Below are 23,145 nucleotides of genomic sequence, written 5' to 3'. Positions count from 1 at the left end.
AGCTATTCAAATTTCAAAATACCAACACTCTATCCATACACATAAATGATTATGTTATTATACATCCATTTTTCCTTTAATTAGTGCTACAAACTTCACCAAGCCCCACACTATCAAACCCTAACTCAACCATGAAAAATCTTTTCAAAAATGGCATTATATTTGAATTAAAATACTATCTATTTTTTGTCCTAATAAGTAAGAAATCATAGGAGGGTACTAAACGTTCAAAGACACATGAAATTGTTACCATTTCCGTGAAAGTAGATTTTCGACTGTTTCTCTAAATTTAATAATTTATTTACATACAAATAAGCTGTATTTTTTTCCTTGACACAAATACCAGAAACATGACACATATTCTTTAGAATACCTTTTTATTAGTTAATATTTATTCGAAATCATAATATTTAGGGGATTTTGCAACTTTCATTAAACTTCCATTGAAAAACAATATTGGCTAAAAAAGTCGTGTTAACAAATATTTTTCATAACGCTCTTATTTTATTTTGAAATAGTATACTCCCATATTTTATTTTAAAGCTTTTGAAAATTTGTTATTTATACTCATTTACATTTTTCAAAATTAAAGTATCGTTTACCAATCAGCACTCACTTATTTTAGTTAACTTCTTAACTAATTTGCATTTTTGTGAGTTAAACCGAAGAAAATGATAAAATACGAGATGTCAGTTATTTTATTGGGACGAAGAAAATTATTAAGTATATATTGATTTGTACGTAAAATTTTTGAATTTTTTTATTTATTTGAAAACTCTTTTAGACTGAAGACTGATAAGGCAAATGGCATTCAAAAAACTTACTGGTTATGGAGCAAATGAAAAGGCCAAAAAAGTAATTATGATTGGTGAGCGTGTTGTTGTTGTAGTGTAGTGTAGCTCTGCTTACTTACTTCCAGAGCTACCAGGTTCAAATTTTTTATTGATATTTTTTGAACGTAGCTTCAAACTCTGAGAGCGAAAGCCAGAAGAGAGACGTTGGCATTTTGGTAAGTAACACCTTCAAACTTGAAATCAAATTTGTTGGTGTGAGAGTGTGTGTGTGTTGTGTGTTGTGTGCAGTATGCAGTGCAGGGAAGAATCCTTTTCGGAAAAAGCCACACGTCTTCATCATTACATCGTCTTTTCTTCCATGAAACATCCTTAGCGGTCCCTTCATATATCCTCAAACCCACCTCACACTTGTCTTACCGTTATGTTTCAACCCACGTTCTCAGTATCTTCTTATCTGCCTCCCTGCTAACTGCCCCATTTGCCTTTTTCGACTCAAACCGCTTTCTTTCTCTCCCAGATGGATGCTTTTTCCAACAAGAACCAAACTTCTCAAAACAAAACAGATGGGGTTTCCTCTTGTCTCACGGATTCCACTGCAGACTCCAGGGAAACCAGTTTCTGTGGATCCACTTCTTCAGTTTCCGTTGAAGAAGCAAAGGCAAAAGGCTCTTCTTCACCCCCTCCTCTTGGTTGGCCCATTCTCAAGGCTACAGTCTCCAAGCGCTCTAACTCTCATGAAAAGGAAAACAAGCTTAAATCACGCTCGGAAGACACTAAGCTTACTCGGATTGGTTTGAACCTGTCGGGTTAGTTTTTTTCTTTTCTGTTTCTTTTGTAGAATACCATGATAGATGGACGTGGCTGTGTTTGGAAACTGGAAAAGGATTGTGGACGGGAATTTTACTGTATAGAGACTTTTTTTTTTTCAGTTGAATTGATTGGAGTTAGTAGTTATACCCCTTCTTTAGTCATTAATTAATCTCCCTTTTGTTATTTTGTGTAATAACTGTAATTAGTGCTAATTATTAGATTTATTTTAATTTGTTTAAAACAGAAGTTGACATGATGAAGGAAAGGTTTGCAAAATTGTTGCTTGGTGAAGATATGTCAGGTTCTGGAAAAGGGGTTTGCACTGCTTTGGCAATCTCTAATGCCATTACTAATCTGTGTGGTATGCTTTCTTTCTTGCACACAGACATGGGCTCTCGGTTAATTGAGAAACTGTTTGGTTTGTCTTTGTTGGCCAAACGGTTCAAAATTTTTGAATTTTGTCTTTTGGTGTAAATTTGAACTATGTAACTTATTCAAATTTGGATTATTTGCAACGTGTAGCAACTGTATTTGGGCAATTATGGAGACTAGAACCTCTACCTTCTGAGAAGAAAGAAATGTGGAAGAGAGAGGTGGAGTGGCTTGTTAGTGTTAGCGATTACATTGTTGAATTGATGCCTTCTTGGCAAACATTTCCCGATGGGAGTAAACTCGAGGTAAAAATTGGATTGATTCTTGATGTCAATGCTGAAGTTTGATTTTCATTCAAAAGGGAATTAATAATTATGATATTTCTAATATGGTGCATTGTGCAGGTAATGACTTGCAGGCCTAGGACAGATATTTTTATGAACCTTCCAGCTCTTCGCAAACTTGACAACATGCTTCTCGTGAGGATTAATCTCGTTCTTTCATGGCTCACTGGTAATTTCTGTGACATCATTGAATGTTTGAGGCCTTAATGTACATTTTCTTTTATGACAGGAAATTTTGGACAGTTTCACTGCTACAGAGTTCTGGTATGTAGACCAAGGAATTGTAGCCGCAGAAGCAGATGGTTCAGCCTCTTTTCGCAAAACAATTCAGCGGCAAGAAGAGAAGTGGTGGCTTCCCGTACCTCGTGTCCCCCCTGCAGGACTCAGTGAAGACTCAAGGAAACACTTGAATTACTCTCGAGAATGTGCAAACCAAATACTGAAAGCAGCCATGGCTATCAACAACATTGCTTTGGCTGAAATGGAAGTTCCCGAGTCATATTTGGAAGTTCTTCCCAAGGTCTAATCTAAATTCTATCATTGATAGACTTTTGCCCCTTGTGACATTCCATGATTAAGAAAATGACCAAACAAACAATATCGATTATTTCAAAATTTACACGCACCTTGGTTATCTACTAATAAAAAGTTAAGGGACTATCACACATCTTTCTTTTGGATGTACGTTACTGAAGCAATGTGGTCAATGGTTTGATCATAGGTTTCTGTGTGCAAAATAATCTATGAAGAGAGATTAACTCCTTAAACTTAAATACCTGCAATGAGATTATGACGTTGTCTTGAATATGGGTTTGTGCAGAATGGAAGAACTTGCTTGGGGGATTTTGTTTACCGTTACATAACATCAGATCAGTTCTCCCAAGAGTACCTTCTTGATTGCTTAGACATATCGTCTGAACATGTTGCATTAGAGATTGCAAACCGTGTGGAAGCAGCAATTTATGTGTGGCGCCGAAGAGTTCACTCTCGGTTCTCACCATCACCAAGGCCCAACCGTTCTACCACAAAATCATCATGGGAAATGGTCAAGGACTTCATGCTTGATGGAGACAAGAGAGAATTGCTAGCAGATAGAGCTGAAAACATTCTAGTTTCCCTGAGGCAACGGTTCCCAGGCTTAACTCAAACCACCCTTGATACCAGCAAGATCCAGTGCAACAAGGTTGCTTCCTTTTTGAAAAACTATCCCTTTTTAATAAAAATAGTTATCCCTTTGTTTTTAATTTTTCCATTTTAGAAACTTTCATAATTGTATATGATTGACACATTTTTACACCAACATTTCAGGATGTTGGAAAATCCGTGCTAGAGAGCTACTCAAGAGTTTTGGAGAGCATGGCATTTAACATTGTAGCTCGTATAGATGATTTGCTATATGTGGATGACTTGACCAAACATTCAGAGAGGTTTGCATTGGTTCCTACTACTGCTACAGCTAACGTGGTTTCTCAGCAGAAGAAGGTTACACGTCCACACTCGGTGTCTGTCTCAGGCACTGTTACTCCGCACAAAGCAGCAGTTGGCACGCCAAGCTTTTCACCAGCTTCTGTGCCACTCATTAGTCCTGCAAGAGGGGAGAGAACTCCTTTCCTCCATAACAACAACATCATCAAACCTCAACGTCGTGGCTTTGGGGTGAGGAGAGTGCTGTCAAATTATCTTGGAGTAGAGACAAAGACCACTAAGATATGCAGCAACTCAACTGAGGTGAAATGTTCGAACCCAAGTAGCAAGAAAACTGAACAACAACGTGAGAGAAACAAAACCAAATGACTACCAAAGTTTATCCATTAGAGCCACCAATTATGGTTGTTGAGATTCGGTGGCACAAAGTTTACTTAGTTTAGTGGAGCATAAACTTATAAAGAAGCATTTATTATATATTTTTTAACTTTTACATTTGTATCATTCACGAGGAATATATATTTATTGGTATTGAGAATTCAAATTCACAGTGAGATCAGAAGCAGTTGGTTTTTGAATTTAGAAATGCTGAATCACGTTGACATTTAATGATATTTTGTCAATTTATTGAAACCACCTCTTCCTTGAAGGGGATGTATTCTCGTGGTCGCTGACAAAGGAGAGCTGATAAAAGTGAAGGGAAAAAAAGTTTTATAAAGGGGCATTCCGAGAATTGAACTCGGGACCTCTCGCACCCTAAGCGAGAATCATACCACTAGACCAAATGCCCTGATTGATTGTATTGTGCAAATAAAAGTTCAAAATAATTTAGCCTAAAATTTGTAGATGATTTCCATATTTAAACATTACAGTACCAAACGTGTACGCTTTTCCTCTTTGTCAGGTTGCTTCTGCAACTTTCTTTGAAAATAGATTTGCAATCACATAATGAAATGTCAACTTTATGAGACTTTATTGGTCATCACAATTTTAATATTTCAAAAAGCTTTGTCCAATTATTTCAAAGTTTTTCCTATCTTACTACTTCAGTTGTTTGGAATTTGCACACGCTGTTTTCTACAAATTTTGGTCAAGATAAACGCCACAAACATTTATTTATTATCATGGTTAAAAAAAGAAAAAAACTGTTAAAAACGCAAAGAAGACCCACAGTGACTACTAATAAATTATTGTATTTAAAGAAACGGGTCGGCAAAAGTGTTTGGTTGCAGGCATATATCTGACCAGTGAACCGTTTCCCGTGAGAGTCCATTTCATCAATATTCGTTTTCTTCTCTCTTTTTCTTCTCTTTTCTCTGTCTGAGGAAAACAATAGCGATGTCTTCTTCCTTCACGAGTCTTCACATCACCGCGTTAGACGCGATAGTGAACGTCAACTCGCTTTTCACTCTCGCTGTCTTCATAGGCCTAACATGGAACCCTAACGATCCGCAGAACAGTCTCAACTCCGATCCGGCGTGCGCTCCCACCTCCGCCATCGCCGAGAACCTCGTCGCCTTCCACGTCTACTCCTTCAGCTCCTTCCTCTTCTCCAGTCTCGTCGCCCTCGCGCTCAAGCAGGCCATCCGCCTCTCCCGCACCACCTCCTTCCACTACCCCGCCGTCGTCGAACACCTCGTCGTGCACGTCAACCGCACCGCCCTCCGCATCGGAATGCTCGTCTCCGCCGTTGGATCCGTCTTCGGCTGCTCCTTCCTCATGCTCGCGCTCGTCAATGTCGCTCAGATCAAGCTTGGAACGCTTGCCTGCGGAAGCTCGCACACCTACGCCGCCGTCGTCCCGCTTCTCATCCTCGTCCCCATTGCGCTCCTCATCTACGCCTCGCTCGTTCTCTACGCTTTCACTCGCTAGGTTTTCTGTGAATGAAATGTTTGATGCGGCTACTTTATGCTTCTTCGTCGCAGTTGCAGAGGTTTAGATTTCTAGTGAATTTTGGACCTTACGAGAAGTTCTAAACTCCGATTCGCGATATTTTCAGAGATTTGACCCCGAGTGAGTGTAAATTAATACGGATATGCTCTGAAATGGAAGTGTTACTTTGGTAGTGTCCTTCTGAATCAAGCTTTGAGATATTCATCCCTGTCAATACAAGCAGATGCTTGATGATAAGGTAGATCTCAATGTTAGAGTGTATGAAAGAACTTTTGATGAAAAATTTAGCATTATAAACGAGTTTTGGCTATTTCTGGAATTAGCTTTTTACTCTCCAGCGGAGAATACTTCTAGTTCAACCAAACAATACTGATATTAGGGGTTTCAATCGATTTTTCAAACACAATGTACAGTTTCATTGGAATTTGAGCGGAGCCTTTGGTTCCAAGATTCATTAGTAGAATCATTCTTCATCTTCGTCATGATCTAAGTGTTAATTTAGGGTTTAGTAGTGCCAGTGAATTGTAAGGTCCACTACCTTTTTTTTCTTTCTGACTACTGGCCAGAGTGTGTAATTAATAAAATCAACTCCAAATTCATTTGAAATTTAAATTAAATTTTAGTAAAAATTTAGTTTATTATTAAATTATATATCTCTATAAAATTTACTTATATTTATTTTATTTTGTATGAAATAAATTTTAAAAAAATGTAACACTACAAATTTTGAATTACAACGAGTTCGAATTAAAATGAATTCAAGCTAAAAATAGTTAATATTAACTTTGAATAAAAGTTTTAAATGTTCTTTTACACGCATTATTGATTCTTGATTAGGACTAGAGTATTTTCTTGATTAAAAAAGCATTTAAAATGTATTTTTCTCTTTAGCTTATAAATACTAGCGAAAAAAGTTGAACTGTTGGATTGACTCAAAAGGATTGTTTTATTACATGCAAACGACTTTACCGACTTTTATTTTGTTTTGCGGCATTGGATTGCCCCGTAAATAAGACCTACTTTACCATATGGGCTTTTCCATCAGCCATTTACTAATTCTTCCAACACTCAATCAAATTGGATCTGCACCCAATTACATTTGTGAAAGTACCAAATTATTCTTAATAAAAATAAAATTAGAGATTAGTGATTTCTGCACTCAATCACACACTCAAGTTCGTTTCTGCCCTTCTCGCACCCAACACCATCTCTCGCACGAGCGTTCGCATCCCCGCATCTTGGTTGACATTTTTTCGGCAGCAGCGTAGTGTTGACTGGAAGGAACAAAGATGAAGTCAGGAGCGCGAAGGTCCTCCATTGTTGCGCGAAGGTATGAGGGCATCAACGCACCCTACAAGCCTTTTCAAAATAAACATGACAAGGGTACAATTGAATTTTAGAATGTTCGTCGAGTGCCGATCACAATGGATTGGGTGCAGGAAGAAATTGCCATCAGTCCTGGCAAATTCTTTCTTCAAAATATCCATGATTGTTTCTTCCTGCACCTTCGCATGTTCTTCTGGCACCCCATACAAAACGTAAAAATACATTTTTATCCTTCTTGTGTCATCCTCGTAGAGTAGTTTCTAAATTATTTAATCCGGACACGCATTTGAAAAAAAACTTCCAGATTACATAATTCAGAAGCTAAAAAAGACTTTCAGATTATGTAATCCGAAAACTAATCATGCATCTTAAAGAAGGTTTATGGATTATGTAATGTGAAAGCTAATTACGAATTTAAAAAAAAATTGAATTATGTAATCCAAAATATTACAGAGAGATATTTTTGAAAATACAAAAATTTATGGAGATAAGAGAAGAACATATGGAAGTGCAGGAAAAACAGTGAATATCCACTCAAAGAACCTTAATTTTTATGGTATATCCCTTTTCATTTGGAAACTCGCAACTCAGGATGCAAGATATTAAAGGGTCATCTTCTTTATTCTTGGTAAATCTAACCAATTTGCACAACCTTAAAGTTGGTTCTATGATTTCACTTATGGCACTCCATCTCATGAATTTGTGAGTTATAAAGAATAATTGGTTTGGAACTAGACTTCAATCATATTGCCGACAAGATTCCGCTTTGTTTTTCAAATCTTACCTAACTATCCATATTATCCTTACATTATAGCAATTTAACTGGAAAAATTCCATCTTATTGAGTGATGAATCTGATTAATTTGGCTTACATGGATCTCGGAGATAACAATCTTCAAGCTTGATTAGATTCCAAACTCTCTTTTCAAACTTGAGTTCCTTTGAAACTGTTTGTGTGAGATTTCTTGGAGTGAGAATCACATCTTGACGAACTTCTGATTCTAGAAATGCTAGTTTTATGTTGATTTATCTTTTTAATAAAATACTACAAAATTATTAAATAGAAATTAATTTTAAAATTTAAAAGTAATTAGTTAATATAGTAATTAAATTAGATTGATATTTAATTAGTTATCAAGATTTTAACTACCAATTATTTAGATTTTAAATTTGGTAACAAAAATCTTGGTAACTCATTAAATACTAATTTAGAAACTAATAATTTTTTTAGTTTCTAAAATAATATCTAATTTAATTATTATAGTAACTAATTATTTTTTTATTTTTAAAATTGATTTTTATTAAATAATTTTCTTGTTGGGAATTTTTATTAGTTGACCGAAAAATTTCAATCCATGTAAATATGTAAGTGTTATGAAAGTTAAGTGTGAGTTGGGATTTTGTATTGAATAATTTTTTAAAGAAAAACAATATATAAGAAAAAAATATTAATTATTTTTTATAAAGTTTTGGATGGAAAATGATTATAATAACTCTCTTGTTTACCTTAAGTTGTCCAACAACCCAGTAATGGTACATTTCAAGGATTGTGTGGGAATACATTGTTGAATAAATGTGAACATGATGCATTGTTGCCTTTCCTTACCAACCACTCGTTAGTTTTATTAGAGTTAGAAATTAGTATATATTTAAGTCAAGTTTAATGTTAAGGGTTAAAAATAATTATAAAGAGAGATTTTATTAAAAATAATTAACAAATTTTTTTCATAATGTATAAAACTTACATTTTTAGAAAAATTTCATTTTCTCTGGACACACATATTTATTATGCTTTTAATAAAATGATACTTAGATCCTCAATTAGTTTTTTTAAATGGGTATACATATTTTTGTGTGTTTCTAATTTACCTTACTTATATTTTTAATAAAGGGGAACTCATACCCCTTATTTTATTTTAAAAATTATTTATCAAAATTTAAATAAAAAAATATATTTTAGAGCTATTTATTATTTCATAATAAAATAATATATTGTTTTAAAATATTTTTTATAATTTAGTAACAATAAAGTTCTTATGATATTTTTAATATGAAACAATTGAATTATTATTTTTTTGTTTATGAAAAAAACATTTGAAATAAAATAAGATAGATAACTATTTATTAAAATTAAATATTAAAACTATAAAAAAGTATTTATTTTAAAACAAAAGAAGCATGTATCCTTTAGCATAACTTGTAATTCTCTAGAGGTGTTTTTTTCAACTCCACTTAAATTTAACTTAACTTTTTAACTAAAATTCAAACTTATATTACATCATTGATTTAATTCAGTCAAATTGCTTTTAGAATTGAGTTTGATCATTTCAATTTGTTGACTCTTAAGTGGACTTATCACTAATGTTACTGGGAGTTTTATTTATTTATTTATTTCATTTTTCATATTATACATCTGTTTAATTAGTATTGAGCTTTGGTGGTGGCTTTGTTGATTTGAGTTTATCCTTATTAAAAAAACGATAGAGAAAAGGCAAGCTTATAAATGCAACTCTTATTTATAAGTCACAGAATGCTACATGCAACAGCAGCGGATAGAAAGGGAAACCTTAAAGTACATGCAACAAGGTCACATGATTCTAGAACACTACTAAAAGTGAGTTACCAGTGGGAAACTTTTTGCATGAAACAAGAACACAACAGCAAGTAATTATGGGTTGAAGCTACTACGTACTAACTACTAAGGGTTGACTTATCATGTGCTACAAACTTATATGTGCGAGCTGTGACAAAAAGGACTCCACACATGTCGAAGAGTTCTAGTGTCCGCAACCGTCTCTTATTTCCCTACTTAATTAGAGCACTGCCAACGTATATATCCTCCTGCTAAATCAACAAATTCTCCATGTTTCAACCTCATCTCTTAAATACTGAATGTGAATCAATAAAAGTATATAGAATTTTCCAGCAGTGTGTGCTATGAACCTCTTAGGAAAAAAGAAACAGAAGTGTATATTACATAGGAGAAAATATGATGTTCAACCTCGTGAATTTTAGCTCTATACACAGTTAAAAACAGAAGGAAAAAATTATCAGAGTTAGATTTGAATTTCAAACACCTGGTCTACTACAGGATGAGAAGCTTTGCATACATTCGCAGATGTTAATAATAAAGAGAACCTGCAGAAACAGAAAATAATGTAGGTATTATAATAAAGTCAGAAAATTTTGCTTCACTTAGAATTTTTGTTTATTACTTTTTCTTCTGCTACGTGGAACCAAGATTGTCCTACCTTGCCACCAGTTCCCTCTTGAAGCACTATTTGAATCATTACCATTTGGGTCATCATCATCCTTATCTTTCTTAAACTGCAAAAATGCCAAATATGCATGTAAATCTTTACAACTATAAAGTATATAGCAGTTCAGCTTCATTGCATTATAGGGTTACTGTTTTATTTATATGTAGCCAATGATCCTTGCAGCATGAATGAAAAATAAACCATGCATACATGGTTTCTCATTAAACTTCTAAATATTATTTTTTAAATCTCTCCATTTGTTGTCAAAATTTACCATACAAAAAAAAAATGATGTATTCAATCATGGTCAGCAATTTAAGTAGAATTTGGCTTTGGTGTTTACACTTATCTTTCAGGGGTTAAAGGGAAAGCTATGAAAGAGAAAGTGTGATTTAATTTCTGTTATCTCATATGAAAGCAAGGTTAAGGGAAATGTATAAAAGATAAAGCATATGTGCTGCAAAAGCATAGGTGTAAGTAAATGTAAAAACAGTGGAGGTTGTACTTAGAAATATTATTATATATATTAAATAATGATCCCTTTGGGAATGAACACCATGGACCATGATGATAAAGGATGGGAATTAAGGCACTCACAATGTGGTGGGATTCAGTGGTCCTGGTTCTTGGGGAATAATTTTCTTGAGCACCATAAAAGATTGATGAACTGTAGTAACTGCTGGGCTCCACTGGCTCATTCTGATAATTGGTACTGGTATTCTTGTTGGAGACACCGCTGCTTTCACCTTTGTAACCGTAATTGCCTGAAACGAATCCAACTGAAGCTTTACTAAATAAGCCCAGACATTAAAATTGGATTGAAAAAGCCACATGTTCCCTGTCTATAGACAAGATTTGAGATGAACTGAAACAGGGCATATTTAGTACTTCAGGTCAAAGTGGTATATGTCTCGTAACGAACCTGGTGCTCCATAATTTTTGCATCCCATCTCTTCTTTTCTTGAATCTCTCCCTCCAACCTATAGTAACAGGGTTATGTTATGTCAATTATTTTTCACAAACCAGTATATGCTATATATATCACTCAGAGATCAAAGCTCATATTAACTTTAGTCCAAGACTACTCATACAAGAACATATTCATTCACGCTTAAAGTTCTCATATAAGCTAAACTTTATGTCAAGCTAGACCAAAAGAATTTACATGTTCATACTCAATAATTTGCTTGCCAGCTAGCTAAACTCAAATACTACTATACTCCATTTTCTGCAAGAATATATCAGGGTAAAAACTATATCAGCAAAAATGAAAAGTTTTTTTTTTCTTTTTTTTTTGTAGACGTGTAGTTATAGTTAGTTACCTAGATAGGAGAGTTTGACCATAATGCTTTCAATAACTACCTTGTAAAAAGGTGTGCTATTTATACACACTGACTCAAACGAATCAAGGTGCTGAAAGCTTAAAGCCATAAACCATTGAAGTTATTATAGGAACACATTAGAGCTATGATATTCCCGAAAAGAGGTGTTGGTTAAGTATAGTCAGAAACAATAACTATGCCATATTGGCAAAACAGAAAATTTGGGAAAAGGAAAAGAGAAACATGCAGGGTCATGGTATGGAAGTAAGATTGAGCATATAGATAAAAAGTAAAAAAAGAGAGTAGGACATGCATACAGTGGAAGGAGGTGGGAAAATGGAGCCAAAGATGCTGGTGGATGAAGATGAAGTGGTGGAGGGGTCCTTGGGACCAAAAAGATGATCAAAGTTGGTGAGTGGCGATGAGGAAGAACCTCCTGCCACTTTCTTTTTGTTGTTCTCCATGTCTGGTGTGTGAGAGAGTGTGAGTAATAGTGATTAACGAAGGGAAGGAAGGTAGCTAGCTTTATGTGTGTTGGAGAGGTATAATATAAAGGTTTGTTTCTTTGTCAACCAACGGACAAAACTAGTAGCTAGTTTGATAAGTATATATGTATCCTTTAACGACCAAAAGATTGGACAGGATTTGCAGGTGTGGAAGAAGGCGAAAAAAGGGATAACGATGGATGGGAAAAAGGGTGCAGAGAGAGAAGATTGAAGAAGAGAAGAGAGAAAAGAGAGATAGGAGAGCACGTGATGGTAGCAGATGATGTGTAGAAGATGATACGTATAGAAGGGTATTTATAAGCCCAAAAAGTATGCTGCGCCCATGTGCCCCTCATTCAATTTCCATCCCTTTCCCTTTCTTTGACACATGGGTCTTCCCCTGGGCCCCACCTCAACTTCATACCCAAATCCAAACCCCTCTTGCCATATGTCTGCCTCCTCCATCTTTGACTTTCCCTTCTCATTTTCTTCATCTTTCTCACAATTCATTTCATTCTATCTAAATTTCAATCGGTATTAAGGATTCATTTTATGAATTTCATTGATAATTCTCTTCTATAATTTAATCTCATAAATAAAGTGAAACTACTAATTTACGAGTGACACTATATATTATGGATAGTTTGATAATGGTTTGATAGCAGATGATCTCATAAATCTAACAAATAATTATTAAAGTAAACTTGTAATGGCTTTAATACATAATAAGAAGTGAACTTTAAATCTAATTTAATCTCATAAAAAGATATCATAATTTTTAATTGATGTGAGATTTCTAACCATTCACTCGTATAACTTTCATCAATTTCAATGCAAATATACTATTAATATAAAATTTGAAAAAATATTATAAAATCTTGCTTTTTTTTATTTGACTTAATTTTGCTAGGTTAACATTTTTTCTTAAGTTTTAAAATTGATATTTTTAAACTTGAGATTCTTAGTCAAACTTTTGCGAATCAATACTTTGTAGTAGTTGTTCCTGATCTATTTGATAATATACAGGTGCTTAATTAAAAACCATTGCGAGATTTGGAGAAAATAATTAATATGATTTTATGTTATTTTAGGTAGAAGGTAGTGTTTTCATATGCACTATCCATAGTGTTTTTTCCCATTCGAACAAATAATTACTGGTTTGAGTTGAACCAACATTACCCATTTAAGTAGTTGTTTAGAAATGCATGATATCACTTATAGAAATGATGAAATGAAATTGCTTTACATTTTTAATCTATTGCTTTTATTATATTTGTATAGTTTTCGGATTGGATTGAATGAATGCTATTTACTCACTTTCTAAATTAGTCGTTTATTATAAATACTACCAGAAATATATGTCATATGATTCTCTGTCCGATCTTTTATTATCATATCTTATTTTAGTAAGTTTCAAATTAATATTTATATAAATTTAATATATTTATTTAAATACAATATTTATATTATTATCGTGTGGAAGGATGTAGCATAAACAGATCCTTAACATCAATACAAAAAGCACCCTCTTATCTTTTAATTAGGAATTAGGATAACAGACGTCTCATATAATAACCATTCATTAGAAAAAGGTGAAAAACACTAAGGATTTATTCACTTTTAGGTTATTTGGTAGTGTATATAAATTAAATTTATTTTTAGTTATTTGAAGAAAAAAGTATTATTTTCAAAACACATATAATATATTAAAAATATTAATTTCGTATTTTCGTAACTACAAGGTTAATTGTTTGTTATTGTGGGAGAGTCTTCACATATTTTTCGAGGATCAATTAAAATTGTTGGATTTTTAACATGCATTCAGTCTTTATCAATTATAGACTTTATCTTTAAGATATCAACTTACCTATTTACCATCTTAACGTCTTTATATAAAAACCCTAAGTAAAGTTTGAGTATATTATTTCCTGCTCATATATTTGAAACTATTTTTGTAATTTAATATTAATTAACATTTAGCTTGTGTATTACGCAGAAAAAATATTTTAGTTTTATATAATTGACGTTGATATAATAAATAAATATTTTAATATATGAATTCTTTTATAAGTAAGTTTCATAATAATATATATAAGTTATATAGACAATCATCTAATTGTAATACATAGAATTACTTTTAAATATGGATAATTTCTTATTAAAAATATATGAAAGTCAATTGAAAGAAATAGACAATCATAAATATAAAAAATAGAAAAACTTAAAATGCTTAAGATATTTTTAAATTACATGAGTATCTGAAATTTCCTTAAAACAACGCGAGCAAAAAATATAATGTAAATAATTAATATCTAATTGAGAAAGTGAGAAGTTTTGTAAGTTCAACATTTTCTAATTTATAATATAAAAGTGGGTTTTTCAATCTTATTTTCATTTTTTGCACAATCATGACATATTTGTTCCTTTTCTTTGGCTGTATTTTCTTATTCTTCTTCTCTAATCTTTTATCATTCTTCGTCTGCATTATTTCGGTATCACCGTCCGTCTTCCTTCTTTATTCTTTCAAGTTTTATGGATGAGAATAAAATCTATAGACATTTTCTTATTCTTCTTCACCCATCGTTTTTGTCGATCATTCTTCATCTGCGTTTCTTCTTCCAATAGCTTTCGTTTCCCTCTTTATGCTCTCATTTTTTAGACGAGAATATAACTCTTTAGAAGGTGCTTTTTAGAACTAAAGTTTTATCACTTTTTTTTTCTCATTTTAAGTATTTTTAATGATCAAATAATAAATAGAATATTTAAAGATATCTCAACCCTTTACAAAAATATTAACGTACATAACTCATCATTAAAAAGTCAATAACAAAAGTTATACAAGAGTCCTCAAAATACATATCATATCAATACCTATAACAAATTTCGTTAATTTAAAATCTATACACAAATATTCAAAACCTAGCTTACACTATTAGAAAACCAATAAATAGAAACAAATTTTACAGATAAAAAATAATTAGTTACTATATTGACTAAATTATATATTATTTTAGAGACTAGAAAAATTATTGGTTTCTAAAGTAGTTTCTATTATTAATAAATGGTTTCTAAATTGATATCTAATTAACTACCAAAACTTTAGTATCAATTAGTTAGATTCTAAAGTTGGTAGTTAAATATAAATAATTTCTCAATACAGATAAAGTTGATTCACTATTTCTTTTCTTTAAGATGATTCTTCCGAACTACATAACTAGTCACATAAAACTGCTAAAACACATAACACATGTTTCTTGATCATTAAGATGACTTTAAAGTCCAAACTTTACCGCTCTTATTTAAAATCTACAATAACAAAATACCTTTCCCAACATATAAACTCACACACAAACAGTTATATGAGTATGAAAAATCCATAAAAACTAAACCACATTTCACTTTATCAGAAATATTTTAGACATATGATTGGGTTAAGTATCCAATATGAGCAAGAGAAGGTGAAAACTGCATATTTACTCTTCAACCATAACCAGGTCTTTAGTTGAGTCATTTATAATATTTCCTCTACATCAACTATCCCTTGTCTAAAGGTTACCTCATTCCTAAGGATCCATATATATGTCAAATAACTACAATCCACATGACCTTCCAAGACAAGTTTTACCTATGGTTTAAATGAGGAATACAAAACTGTTCAAAGTGACTATACAAATTATTATGTTGAGCAAACTTAATTCGAATCCATTTGAGACAAGAGTGCCAAACAACCAGTACCACGTCACATCCTAGAAACAAATGATTTGTAGATTCCTTATATTGTGAACATTATGGGCACAAATGAATTTGTAAAACAACCCTTTCCAATTAAATTAACCTTGGGATTCTGTCTAAAATAACCCTCCAAGCAAATAAATGGGTGTTTGGTGCAACTTTAATCGACCATATATATTTTTCATAAAAATATGTTGCCTACATCTCTAGTTCCATTCATAAGTAAATAATAGGGTGACCAAACTGTATAGGTTTCTTCTACGTCACCCTTCCAAATTTACTTATAAGTTTATGTAGTACCACAATATTTAGAGATCCTACCAAAACTTCTTCTTGAGTTTTTTTCGCACCACAACCTATTCCTTCTGCACTACAAATTCCACTCCTATCCTAACGCTTGCCAAACCACTACTTCCCTAACAAACTTTCCTTGGTTAACTAATATTGAATCTAATCTAGGAAAAGAAAGTCTATGAAGAAAAAAGAATTTCACTACAAATATTGTATCTGGATGAACAACAGTAGTTACCATAATATGAAAAGTCATTTTTATAGAAAGGATAGTTAGATGACGAGTCTCATTGATAAATTATGCTAAAAACCTTAAAAAAAATATAAAAACTCCCTAAAAAATAAATAATTGAAAAATCAAGTAATTAAGAATGATTTCACCTTTAGTTTATTGAGATAACATTAGTATTGTTTATTTTGAAATTTGAAGTTTCATCACAATTTTATCATTAAAATAAATCAAGATAAAAAAAATATTTAAAATATCATTAACTTCAACTTTTAAATAATATCCCACTACTAAGAATACCAAAACAAGTTATCTCAATCAATAATTAAGATAAACTAAAGAGTTTATATGAGAAACAATGTGAATGTTCCAAATTCAAGTCTAATAAAATAATGAACTTCGGATAAGAACAATAAAAAGAATTACTAAAGAAGAAATGGCTCGATGAAAAATAGAGAATGATTCTCTTGGTTGTCACTCACAAAGCTTAGTTGCCCTACAGTAGCTGCAATACAGTTTGTATTGTCTAATACAGTAACATGCACATGCACAGGATATATATCCATCTTTCTGTTCTGTCAATGAAATTCCATTAATATCTCTGAAATCATATAGCCCACGCAACTTCAAAATGAAGTACGCAACTGCATCTTTACTGTTTCAACAGATGATGTTTGCATCCATCTGGTGTGTCTGCAATGCACATGCACGTTCACCTTCATTTATATCAATGCCACCACAAGAATAAACAACTTCTTTATGCTTATTTCAACTCATTTCCTTCTATATTAATTACATCTAACTCATGTAGAAGAAATATATTATCTTTTCTAGAAATTGACACTTCAAAATTGATATATGTCAAATGTTATATTTTTTAAAAATTCCTTTTATAAGCATGAATTATGAAATAACATGTTTAAATATTTATGTGGTTGAAAATGCTAACTTCGAAGCAGACACATCGAGGTTCTGAGGTCTGACATTTATGGATTTGATAACTTTGCAGCTCTGCATGAAAGCAAAAGGTGAAGTGATAATCACTCACAACGAGATATAAATGGATAAGGTCTTCACGTGGCAGTTTCCATGGCTTTTTACATACCACCACAGTTGACCTAATTATCAAATTCATATTTCTTTATTTCTTTATATTGCCACTATTTTTTTTTATCAATAATTATAAATTATCTTATCCTCTTCATTTTATAAGATTTTAATGAAAAGTTACATTTAGTCTCTTTTCTATCAGATTCATTATAATTAATTGAACCTAAAAAAAACATTCTCTAAAACGGTAATATTGATTAAAAATAAAGTATAAATAAATTTTAATTAGTGTAAATGACTACTAAGAATACACGATATTATAAAAGAGAACAAATAAAAAATATTTTAACTTTAATTTACTAAATTTTAAGTTCGTAACATAGATATTTTGGCATATAGGTAAACCTAAAGATGAAATTCTTAACACATCACAATTATGAGATACTGTTATTGGTCAACGACATGTTTTAACCCAAATTATTAACGCTTGTTAATTTGTTCTGTATAAAGTGTATTCTCCTACTTTTGAATAAGAAGCCCCAACCCATGGTTAAGTTATGTTCTATCAAATCTTTGAAAGAATCTTTGTGATTTTTGGGCCAGAGATACCATTTCTCTGGTTGGATGCAGTTACAGATTTTCTATTGTCTATTAAATGTTGGCCTGAGTGACACGAGAATCATATATATGCATCATAATGTTACTGGTATATTTTTATTATACCCTAAACACAAATTGGCATTCTTCAACATGGTATGAAGATAGATTCTTCACAAAAGGTTTGGCCAGATATTATAACAAAATTAGTAGATACACTCAACATGGAAAAACAATTTTTTTTTTCATTCTCTATGTGAAAATAGTCAGATCTTAGGCCCACAAATTTTGGTTATGGTTAGAGATCCTAATCCATTAGAGAATAGGACATCACTTTATAAACTGATTTGATTTTATGAAGTTGAGTTAAACTTAAAATTCACTTCTTAATATATATATGCTTTTTATCAATAAAAAAATATGATGGATGAAATATGATGGGATGTAGTACACACCACTAGTTTGTGAATAATGTTGAGAATAGAAATTGTAGGGTAGAATCTTGAGTGTAAAGGAATTATTTAAATGTATCAAGTTGATATGCATTATTGGTTTAGAAGATTATTGTTAGCTTGTAAAGGTATAGAAAAAGCAAAATAGGCATGGTTATCCTTAGTTAACGATAAGATATTAGTGTATTAATTAGTGTATAGTAAGTTAATTAATAGGGTTAAATAAAGGTTGGTCTTAAAGAGGGTGTAAAGTGAAGAGAATTTAAAGAAGAGTATATATATACATTGGTGTACTTAAAAGAATTCCCTTCATTCTCTTAGGTTCGTTTTGGATAACTAAGGATAAAGAAGTGCATGAGAGAATTTCATGGAGGGTAATATATTCTGGAACAAAGTTAAAGTACTTTTTCACATCAAATATTGTCGGAAGGGTTAGTTTTGGAATATGCCACCAAGCCCTCGAAGGTTCTCCTCAAACAAACTAACATGAAACCCTTCTCTTCTCTTCTGCCTTATTCCTATTATAATCTATCACTCAATTTTAAATATTTAGCTACCTCTTCAACCAATATTTTAAACTTAAACTTATTTTAAACACAAACTTTATTACGAAATCCATAACTAGAAATTAGAGTTTTTCATTATATATAATTGGGTGCAAACCTCAATCTCATGAACTAGTTTTATGGGATTGGAGCTTAAAGTCGACTTTGTAACACTTCAAATAACAGAATATAAGAAATATTCTTTTGCCAATTTTTAATCACTAAAACCTACTTTTAATTGCCTTCTCATTGCACCCACTTCATGATCATAAGAAAATCAAGACCTCCCATTTCAAAGTTTCAGAATCATCACAATGTCAAACTCTTTTTTTTTTTTCATTGTTAAAAAAAAACAAGAACATGACTAACAGAACACGTTAAATTGTCTTATTATTAAGTTAATACAAGATTAGTTACTTCATTTATATTTATCTAGACCCATGCTTTCGTATGCCCAAATTTATAATTAGATTAACATAAGACAAGTAAATGATACGTTTTTAATATTATTCATTACTATCAATTACCAAAAAGAATTGATTTAAACGTCGTAAAACCTTTTACCCATACATCCTATTATCCGAATCTGAGATGTCCATAAGAAAACGTTACATCCCAAAATGAATGAAAAAATAGTAGCATGATAAATGACACGAGACCTTCTAGATTCATAAAAAACACACACACACAAGTCTTATGCTGAGTTGTGAAATACTTAAATTTAAATCAAAAGAAATTCAAGGATATATCAAGAAAACGGCTGGTAATGCAGCTTTAATATTAAATTTATAGGCCTTTCGTACATTTTACCTATTTTAATTCGTATTTTTAGCATTTTTTTCTTGTGGAAGAGAATCATTATATACTTCGAATTTAGATATATGTCTAAATCATTTTTCATCTACTTTCATTCACACTAAGATTTTCTCATGAAAGAGAGCTGGCAAGCTAAACCGAAAGAACGAATTATAGTTCGATGAAGCTGCACGTCTTAGTCTGAGAGGAGATAATAACATAAAAAAGGAAAATGAATTCAAGGTTTTGGCGAAAATCACGGTTATGATTTCCATTTTTTTTCACTTTTGTTCCATCTTTTTCTACTATTGCATTTTTCCGATGGGCGAAAACCATTAAACTTATGCATTTTGACGAAGCCACATACCACAATTTTTGGTACAAATCACACTAACTACTGTCAACAGACTGTCAGACAATCATATTAGTTTATTCAGTTTACTTTAATTTGGTTTAGTTGATGTACATCAACAATGTTAATTTTAAAGGAAGATAGATATATTTAGTTTGAGTTAAATATGCTTTAATTATTATTGTAGTATGAAATTAATTAGAATATGTTATTCTGAATGTAAAATGATTGTTAATTCTTTCTTAATGATTATTAGTTTTCTTTTTTAAAAAATTATTTTATTTATTTATTTTGATATCCACTATAGTTATGTAAAATAATTGTTAATTTTTTTTTTCAATAATTATTCGTTTTCTTTTTAATTTTTTTTTATTGCATGTTGATATTGATTGTAATTATTTTGAATGGGTTGATAAGTGGAATCTCAAACTAATCAATTTTACAATTTTAATATTTTTATACTACAAATACTTAGACAATATAAAATTCTGATTAAAAACAAAAAGTAATTTTATATTATAGTATAATAACGAAAAACATATTTAATTTATTTCAATTTATTAAGTTCAGGGAATTGATTATTAAATATATGTTTTTTTTTTCTAATATTACTCCACAGGTCCTTTGATCTCATGTTAACTTCACAGATCATCTGTTTTTATATGTCTTTAGGTACCCTTCATATCTATCTTATTAATTATATAAAAATATAATTGTTTTTTACTGAAAGAAAAAACTATATAGAAGCTTCAGAACTTTGACTGACATTAAAAGCATAACTAACATTTATGATACAGGAAAATTATGTTTTGAGAATCAACATTTTAGAAGAAACCATTCAATAACGTCATTTTAATAATAAAATATTACATCGAAGTTAATTAACAACAAACCAATAGAAAAATTAGTTAAAAATTAAAAAAAAACTATATAATTAATGATTATACAGGATAAATTAATGCTGAAAACATCGTAACTATGCTATATTTCAATCATAACTACGACTTTAAAATTTATAAGTTGTTAAAGAATTAAAGCCATTCCAACAGTCACTTTATAAAAAGACAATATCAATAACAATTAACAATTAACAATTATTGATTAAATTTTGATATAATTAACATTTTCAGATACTTGAACTATAAGCCATATTGAATTTGGTTATTTTTATTTATGAACTTAATATGTATATATAGCTTAATTCCTAATATTTCCATGGATGGCACTGGAGATTGGAGCAAGCATCATCCCATGTGGTTGTACATTCGCCACCTTTACCATCACAGCATTTGCAAACCAACCCCAGACTCGAATAAACTTCACGTTTTGTGTACCCTACACGTATAAATAATCAACATGCATTTTAGGGTTTATATACATGTATATGTACGTATGCTTTCTATATATTCTGAAGTGAAACATAAAAAACCAAAGGAAATAAGAAAAGAGTAGAAAACAAACACGTGCACATATATAGAGATAGAATCACCTTTAAAGTGGTTGGTGTTTCTATTGATGGTGAGAACCCGAGTAGCTTCCACGGTATTAGGGTTGAGAGATAAGTTGGGAGCAATTATTAGGAGGCAAGCAAAGAAGAGCATAAACCAATTATGGGTGAGCATTTTTTATTTCTGAAGTGAGTGACCACACGCTATAAAGAGCAGAAAAGAGAAAAAAACAGCAGAAGGCACGATTAATAGACACGAAAGGAGTGAAAAAAGTTGGAGCAGATTGAAAGAAGAGTAGAATGAGGGTACGTTGTTTATAAAATGGGGGATGCACATTCTGATTCCTTTGGACTATTGGAGTGAATAAGACTACAAAGAATTTCTAGAATATAGTGGAATAGTGGAATCGTAGCTATGGTCAAAATCCACGCGTTTGATCATCATATATCATCAAGACTTCGTTACCGTGTTGGGTTCGCTACGAAATTGCCAATGGAATTCAAGTTTTACTTTTGCTTTCTTTGAAATTTTATGCTTTATATTGTAACTTCCAATGCATTGGAAATGTAATTTCAAGATTCATGGTTCATATAAAAACCATCAAACGCTTCAATTAACTGCTGTAAAGATTTTTCAACTTGGTCGAATTCGAATTCAAGTTGAATGTGACATTGCTTGACCCATAAGTTTTATGGTCTATTATACATATTATTTTATCCATGGCAGTGTATAAAACGTGCGCATATGAAACAATTATATTATAGCATTATTTTACATCGATTATTTCATCTTAAAAACACGGTAATATTTTTATAATTATCATAAATTTTTACATGGACTCTGTACATTAGTTTTCGACCAATGTAAAAAAAAAAATCATAAAAATTATTAATTTGGATTTAAAGTAAATTTTTTAAGTAATTATTTATTTTTAGATTGGTTTTTATGTCTCATTCAATGTTGATGAGTATTAGGTACTATATTATGGAGATACCTAAATATTATGGATTATCTCATCTAAAGGGCATTTTAGGGGTAAGAATATGTTTCAACTTCACTGCAAGGTTTATTGAATAGGTTCTATATTGTTCTTAGTATGTTTTGATTTTTAGGGTTTAGGGATTATTATTTCTCTCAAATTCCACACAAAAATTACTCAATAACAACTAATTTAAAGATTAATATAATTAATTATAAAATTAGTATTCAATAACTTAGTATTCAACACCACTGCATACTTACGACGGTATAAACAACTTAATTAATTTTTAATAATATGTTTGTAAATGTCTGAAAAATAGAAATTAACGTGGAATATTCTAGTGTTACTTTAGATACATACGGAAAACTGATTCATCATTTTTGACAGGAAATTACCCAAACAGGTGATTTATTTGCACATGCGTGCATTTCGTCAATTTGAAACTAATTGAAATTGGAATATTTTTAGTCAAGGAAAAACCCACTCTTGTCTTTCTAGGTCAAAATGGGAAACAATGCTATTTTCAGTGGGACCCATAAGCTTTGTCACCTTCTAATTAACTTTAACACTGACTTTTCCATTTTTTTTCTTCTTAATATTCTTTATTCAATTTGTCCGTTCTTTTCGTATTTTTTTTGTTC

The 23,145-nt window shown here is 31.3% G+C and overlaps 3 protein-coding genes and 1 non-coding gene across 6 annotated transcripts; 2 read left to right on the top strand and 2 right to left on the bottom strand.

Moving 5' to 3' along the window:
* Positions 1 to 887: 887 nt before the first annotated feature.
* Positions 888 to 4,293, top strand: ROPGEF5 (ROP guanine nucleotide exchange factor 5). Of its 2 annotated transcripts, XM_068618048.2 has the most exons (8): positions 888 to 1,009; positions 1,312 to 1,600; positions 1,849 to 1,965; positions 2,127 to 2,281; positions 2,381 to 2,455; positions 2,550 to 2,840; positions 3,141 to 3,503; positions 3,629 to 4,293. In XM_068618048.2, exons 2-8 carry the CDS (start codon positions 1,312 to 1,314, stop codon positions 4,112 to 4,114), a joined length of 1,776 nt encoding a protein of 591 aa, XP_068474149.1. In that variant the 5' UTR covers positions 888 to 1,009; the 3' UTR covers positions 4,115 to 4,293. The 2 variants fall into 2 exon arrangements, with proteins under 2 accessions (XP_068474149.1, XP_068474148.1); XM_068618047.2 differs by lacking the exon at positions 888 to 1,009 and having other exon boundaries at positions 1,031 to 1,600.
* A 170-nt stretch (positions 4,294 to 4,463) lies between these two features.
* On the bottom strand, positions 4,464 to 4,535 carry TRNAP-AGG (transfer RNA proline (anticodon AGG)). Its single transcript has one exon. It is a non-coding gene; the product is annotated as a tRNA-Pro (tRNA).
* Positions 4,536 to 4,957: 422 nt separating this feature from the next.
* MEE60 (maternal effect embryo arrest 60) lies at positions 4,958 to 6,119 on the top strand. Its single transcript, XM_068618046.2, has one exon. The coding sequence runs from the start codon at positions 5,084 to 5,086 to the stop codon at positions 5,615 to 5,617; it is 534 nt and encodes a 177-aa protein (XP_068474147.1). The 5' UTR covers positions 4,958 to 5,083; the 3' UTR covers positions 5,618 to 6,119.
* Positions 6,120 to 9,461: 3,342 nt separating this feature from the next.
* Positions 9,462 to 12,320, bottom strand: LOC137815028 (uncharacterized). Of its 2 annotated transcripts, none has more exons than XM_068618044.1 (6): positions 11,864 to 12,320; positions 11,147 to 11,204; positions 10,822 to 10,988; positions 10,216 to 10,291; positions 10,042 to 10,102; positions 9,462 to 9,808 (listed from the first exon to the last, which is right to left on the bottom strand). In XM_068618044.1, the coding sequence occupies exons 1-5, from the start codon at positions 12,008 to 12,010 to the stop codon at positions 10,086 to 10,088; spliced, it is 465 nt and encodes a 154-aa protein (XP_068474145.1). In that variant the 5' UTR covers positions 12,011 to 12,320; the 3' UTR covers positions 9,462 to 9,808; positions 10,042 to 10,085. The 2 variants fall into 2 exon arrangements, with proteins under 2 accessions (XP_068474145.1, XP_068474144.1); XM_068618043.1 differs by having other exon boundaries at positions 9,462 to 9,805.
* Positions 12,321 to 23,145: the final 10,825 nt, after the last annotated feature.

The sequence above is a fragment of the Phaseolus vulgaris genome, chromosome 1, assembly GCF_051622355.1.
Source record: "Phaseolus vulgaris cultivar YP4 chromosome 1, ASM5162235v1, whole genome shotgun sequence".
Classification (NCBI taxonomy): Eukaryota; Viridiplantae; Streptophyta; class Magnoliopsida; order Fabales; family Fabaceae; genus Phaseolus; species Phaseolus vulgaris.
The sequence above is the reverse complement of the archived record's forward strand: the minus strand, read 5'-3'. Positions and strand labels throughout refer to the sequence as shown.